This window comes from Solanum pennellii, chromosome 1 (genome assembly GCF_001406875.1).
Source record: "Solanum pennellii chromosome 1, SPENNV200".
In the NCBI taxonomy this organism is placed as follows: domain Eukaryota; kingdom Viridiplantae; phylum Streptophyta; class Magnoliopsida; order Solanales; family Solanaceae; genus Solanum; species Solanum pennellii.
The window spans coordinates 37,812,968-37,819,832 of record NC_028637.1 but is presented as its reverse complement, the minus strand read 5'-3'; the positions used below and the strand labels follow the sequence as shown (position 1 = coordinate 37,819,832).

At 32.7% G+C, this 6,865-nt stretch overlaps 1 protein-coding gene across 1 annotated transcript in view; it reads right to left on the bottom strand.

Annotated features, from left to right (window-relative positions):
* Positions 1-6,638: 6,638 nt before the first annotated feature.
* LOC114075114 (loricrin-like) overlaps positions 6,639-6,865 on the bottom strand; it is a 2,796-nt gene continuing 2,569 nt past the window's right edge. Inside the window, exon 3 of the mRNA XM_027913389.1 lies at positions 6,639-6,722. Coding sequence (XP_027769190.1) covers positions 6,682-6,722 — 41 coding nt within the window. The 3' untranslated portion in view covers positions 6,639-6,681. The remainder of the gene's footprint in view (positions 6,723-6,865) is intronic.

The following is a 6,865-nucleotide window of genomic DNA, read 5'->3' as shown; positions in this document are numbered from 1 at the left end:
TGGGGGTGGGTTGAGGGTATGGGTGAAAAATGAAATTTTGACGTTCCAAATATTTTTTAAGAATAAAATCTAGTTTTTTTTGGAAGCGTGGGGTGGAGGTCGAGAGTTGAAATATTAGTAGGGACCCATATATGAACGTTTTGAAAAATCGCTTGTAAAACATGGTAACAAAAAAGCTTTTTGAAAATTTGGAGAAAAATTGCAATACTTATATTTGATCCGTAGTTTACCTATAATATACCAATATTTCAATGGGTCAAACATGGGTATAATACCGAATATTATCCATATTGAAAATCACTCTTTCAACCCATATTTGATAGGCTATTTAGGCGGGTCAGAAAAAAATGGGTTTAAATTGCCAACACTAGTCGTAAACATATTGGTAAAAGACATGCATAGTACCAACACATTGTAGTGCATCAATTCAAATTCACATTGACAATTACATTCCCTCCTATCTAATATATTAGTATTATCCAACCCATGTTTCTAATATATTAACGATTTAGGGGCGTATAGATTTACCGAATTCTCGATATTTTTCTCTCCCAATCACAGAGTTTTTCCCTTTTTCTCTTTTCTTTTATACAAATTATTTACTACCATTTTTATTTTAAATGATTAACTATAAAGTCCTAAAAGTTGTCCAATACTAATTTAAAAGTTATTTTCATTAAACACCAATTAAATTAATTCTAAAAATTATCCCATTAATTATATAATTGTACTTACAAATAGTCCAAAATACTCATTTAGAATGTACGTGAAGTCATTTATCAAATATTAAAATCTAGTACTCAAAAGGGCCTAATGGGTCGTTATAGAGTCAGTCTCTTGGAGGGGAGTGACTGACCTAATTGTCGTGCCAAAACGATAGCTTTCTAACATCACCAATGCATTCTCTATTATAAGGACGAAGTTCAAAGTAAAAACTAATCTCCTTGTGCCGTTCATTCTAATTATTTCTTGAGATACGATGAGATCTCTCTATTAAGCCCGAGTAGACTTTCCTCTTCCTTCCGTTTAATGCTTGGTCTCTATTTCACCAAATTAAAAATTAGTGTTCCCTGCTTTGTTTCAATTAAAACTCTCTCACTTTATCAAACTTCTATCCCACTTGAGTGGGGCATAAATAAAGGGATGGTATATGCGGGAAAATACACATGTAGTTAAATGGAACTAATTTTTTTTAAAAAAAAAATTGAGGGTCTTTCTTTTCTTGTGAATAAATATTTCTTTTTTTAAAATAATGTTATTTTAACCTTTATCAAAATTTGAGATGCATTTTAAGAGGCATTAACTTCTTCTTCTTGTTTTTTTTGGTTTAAGGTGGCAGGAGCCCATTTATTATTAACATAAAAGGAGCCAAAAAATGAATAGGCCCAAATGAGATCAGGTCCAGCAAATTACCAAGCAAAAAAACCCTAAACGTAATAAAGAAACTAAGAAGAAATCATGTCTAGACAAAAATTTGAGGCTTGATGCTTGTCAGAGCAGGCTGATCTAAGCATCTTCTTCATCTTTGAGTCGGCTTTTAAGAGTTCATTGGGGATATGATTATATAAGTGGATCAATTCTTTTAAGAACAAGCATATCCCTCTTCTACTAGAGCTTTGTCAAACCGTGATTCTCTATGCAACAACAATTAGTTGAATCATATGCCTAGTTGATTCGTAGAGGTATGTAAATCAGACTAACTTATTTAAGGGCTTCTTATGTAGTATTTTTAAATTCTTGCTATCTACAAATAGAAAAATGAGGATCGATCAACCTACCTAATATTAGTAATCTCTCCCCTCCAATCTATATCTGATGGATTGAACCAAATATAGGATTAATACCACCATCTAGATTTGGAGCTATGAGAAAAACTACTAATGTAAGAGATTGAATCTGATCCTAAAACTATATAGCAGCAACACCATACTCATATGTGATCAACACAATTAATAATAAGAATGTCCAACCAAACTCATAGGCAAACTGGCGAATAAACTATCTAGTAGAAAAGAAACTACAAATTCACTTTTCCTAGTTTTTTTTTTATCATTAATGAAACCTCAAAGCTCTCACAAAGTGCATGATATATAACCAATAGAATCTATTTCAGATAAGGTGAAGAGTACATGACCAACTACTAAATGAATTTATCAACAACAATTGAACCTTCATAGGTATATAGTGAAGTTTAAATAGTACTAGATCCTAAGCCCCCTTGCTCCTAAAAGATCACCAGAAGAAACTCTAACACTAAATTCAATAGTGCTAGCACCAAGATTACCTCTTAATGCCCCCATCACTGTTACATTTCAACCATCCCAAAGGTGGTAACTCCACCTTATCACCCTAGATGTAAAACTAGGCCTCAAACTATCAAGTAGAGTAACCATCTAAGGCCAATTATTTGGAATATTGGGTTATTTAAATTTAAAATTAATGAAATTCTTTTAGTGTTGAAAATATCCCAAATAACTCTATTAGTTGAGTAAGTAGCACCATGTAGAATGGTATTTGTCCTTTTCCGAAGTATCCATAAGATGATATTCGAAATTGCATTAAATAATATCATCATTTGCCTAGAGTTACCTTTAACATTCAAAACATGTTTCACTTGAACCCATGGTCCAAAAAGACAAACTGCACCTGCAAAATATCTCCATAATGAATCCGCAACTTCTCCTTTTTAAACTGAGTGATCTACTGTCTCATAAGCTGGAACCTCGCAGAAACCATTGTGTCATTTAAGTAGCCACCGTAAAAAAAATTCCACACCTTCAAAGCTAAGAAATATATATTAAAAGGGATGCCTTGTACCCATATCTTCTAATAAGAGTCAGTTTTCTCTGCTCTCTTTCTTATATTATTCCAAGCACTTTTAACTGAAATTGTCCATAAATGGAATGTCCACCATGATTTATCACTTTAATCTGTCTGTCTAATCCGATCGATGGAAGATTTTGACATGATACACTACATATTGAGGCATGCGCATTTGCATTTAGTCATAATCCAAAAAAATTGATTCATATAACCGTTAATATCTATCAAATTGTGGCAGGTTTTCACTTCTGTTGGTTGTGAATATAGAGGACCTAACCCTAACCAATTATCAAACAATATTAAAGATGTTAAACCTCTAGGTTCTCGCCAAATAAGTTGTTCAAAGATATCCCTGTTATTGAGTATTTTTCCACAATTGAGATCCACCCCTCCATTGTACCAAACTAGGATTTTCTTCTCACTATATTTATTCCACATAATATTGGCCCATAAAGAGTTTTTATTCCGAACCTCCAATAGAATTTAGCATATTAATCTTGAGAAAAATTAAATAAAGACCTAAAACAAAGACAACCCTCTTTTTTGGGCAAGCAAATATCATTCCAAGAATCCTAGTAGACAAGACGTGAATTAGAACACATTGCGAAACAGTATTTATTAGAATTTCATTGCCTCCATAGGAAAACATATTTCCATTCCAGGCTTGTAGTTCAGATTTGACCCTTGTAATAAGATCAAAGTAATTCTCCTTCGTCTTCCTTTTATGTGATATAGGACACCCCAAATACTTGAGTGGAAATCTGCTTGTATTAAAACTTGTACACTCCTGAACCATCAATGTGCGAGCAGCTGCTTGATTTTGTTATATAAAGAAGGCTCTTTTATCCTTTTTAATTTTCTTACCTGACTGAATTTCATACATCTTTAAAATTTACATGATCTTTACAGATGAGTATCCGTTAGTACATGCAAAAATTATATTTCTATCTATATAAGCAAGATGGTTTATATTGGTACTCCAGTATAGCATCCCATAGCCCCGAAATAGATCATCCTTACATAAAGAGTTTAAGAGCCTAGATAAAATGCTAGCAGATAGAATAAATATAGCACGGGATAGTGGATCACCTAGTTTCACCACTTCAGTAAAGTGAAAAAACCCATGTTACTTCCGATTAATAACAAAATAATACCAAATGTTAACAAGAAACTTCCAATTTAAATCCACCTCAAATTCATGAAAACCCATCTTCATCAACACTTTCATCATACAGAAACACGATATTCTACCATGAGCCTTTGCCATATCAAGCTTAAATACAATATTAGAAGGCTTACCCTCTCTCAAGGTTTCTTGACAATCTTTTATGTTAAGAGAACATTTTCTATAATGTCAGATTGATTTGCAGAGATGAGTTTAGGGAACATACCTTCTATTCATTCATGAATTACTCTAGATAGAATTTTTTTGATAAAATTATTCAAACAGATTGATCTAAAGTCTGCAAATGTGTTAACTTGGTAATTTTTGTGGCAATAAGACAACTTAGTATGAATAATATACTTAGAATGTGTAATACTATCTACACTATCAAACCAGTCATACTCAACTTACTGAGGCCAAAAAACCTCCTCAAAATCTAAGTAGTTTTAATACTTCACTTGGACTCTATGCAATAGTTTTTTTTTCAGCATTACAAGCTTTCTCAAATAGTTTTTCTTTGATTTTGACGATATCTTCGTTGATTAGTACTTACTAAAAAATATCACCATAAACTTCCTTGATCCATTTGGTCAAAGATGATTTTTCCATTTTGATGTTTTCTTTAAAAAGAAAATACACAAACTCTTCCTTTATGTATTGATAATGGTCAGTCCAGAACATAAGAAACCTCAATGGTTTCCTTTATGAATACATCCCTCTTCCATGGTCAATAACAAAGGGGAATGATTTGATCCTATTCTTGCAGGATGCTCAATTTCCCTAAAAATTAAAACAGTGCGCATATCCTGATAAGAGAGAATCAAACTTTTCTAATCCACCAGGTGAAAGGGCTGCCTCTGAATGGAATCTCTGATAAATCACAACTCTAAATACATGTCTTAAAGTCTTCATAATCAATATATTGACCAAGACTACATTAAAGTTTCCACCAATTAACCAAGATCTATTAATAATTGTTGTCATCGAATACATCCAGCCATAGTATTTGTCTATCTTAAACATTACATTTGACATGGACGCAAGTGAGATGAAATCTATTAGACTGTTGTTGTTGTGTTAAACACGGTGTAAATTGTTGCTCTGTATCCACCATCACGGTAACATCAGACTATAAATAAATGAAACACCAAATGTTTCCATTGTAATTTTCTTTCAATCTGGGCATCTTTGACCTTCTTCTATATTTGATGATATATATGACATGTTAAAATGGTTCCACAAAGCTAATAAGAGAAAAATAATGAAAAATATGCAGTATTTGCACTCTATGGAATGTTTCTTGGGTATCTGTTAGTTGATTGGATGGTGTAGATCTACATTCCTTTGCTTCTTTCCTATTTTGTCACATTTGATCAATTTGGGAGATATATCAGCTTCAATAGGCATAGTATCTACATTTTCTTGAGAACAATAATTTTCCAAACCCCTATTGCTTGATCCTCTTTTGTGCTACCAATAACCTCGTGTTCAGAACTATGAGTGATTATATCATGAAAAACCTCATGAGGGTAAACCAAAAATTTAATATTCTCCTTATGATGCTCTTGGTTACCATAAAATTTGAGTACTGCTTCGCTTAATTCAAATTTAGTCTCATCTACTATGTTTGCATCCTACATTTTGTCAATAATATCTACTTCGACCTATACATCATTAATTATTGTCATGCTAACACCGACAAAATAATTAATACCAATAGTGATTAGGGAAACATTCTTCCAGAAGAATTGAAAATAACATGTAGTATGCACATGAGAATGATGTTGAATATTACATGATTGTTAAATTCCACTTTATTTACAATTGTGGGGTAAATTAAGCATGGTTAGGTGATCAGGACTCAAGTAGGAGGGTATATGATGTAAAATCTAGTTCACAAGTTATCAGATGTTAAGAGCGAACAATACAAAATACTTGAAAAAATTCTGCGTATCGTGTTCATCTAGATATCTCTATATCAGGTTTTATGTAATGCACAAAATCATATCTAACATTCTAATCAACAATAAATTTTAATAACCGTTAATGGTTGTGTTATAATCTCATTACAAAATATTTCACCATCTCATAGACATCTAGCTCAGGTGTAACATGTAAATGCACCAATTTCCCTAGTGTTAGAACCATGACTGAACCTTAATTAGTGCATGAGTATTCTTTTTGATCCATCACTTTCATTGTTCATTAGTTTAGAAAAGTCTTCAGTTGATTTACTAATTTAAACAACTCATAATATCATAAATATTAAAGAACAAAAAAACTAAAAAACATAATTTTATAAAAACTCCAAAACCTTCTATTTTGTGATCTAAGAAATTGTCGCGACCCAAATTTGCAAGTCGTGATGGCACCTATGTTCCCAACCAATAGGTAAGCCAACCCAACATATTAACCCAACTAAACCAACAAATGAGTAAAAAGACTAACGCTTAGCAAGAATATCCAACATTGAGTTCCTTATAAGTACGAAATGCGGAAGATAAAATATATCACCCCAAGAATTGGTGTCTTAAGTACAAGAGCTTCTAAAATTCGATGCAAGTCTGATACTAAATGACAAATCTAACATAAGGGATATCCTGTTTGAATACTAATAACAGAATAAATAAAAGATAGAGGGAGGTGTGGGCCACGGAACAGCCAAGCAGCTCACCACAACTCCATGCTCGGACTCAAATTGCTCCACGAGATGTGCTTCTACTCGGAATCGAATCTGCACCACAAAGAGTGCAACAAGCGTAGTATGAGTACGAAACCACGTGTACCCAGTATGTCTCATTGACCGACAACGAAGAAGTAGTGACGGGAGTTATATAAGAAAATAAATTCTTAGATTGTACAAGTATATATATATAT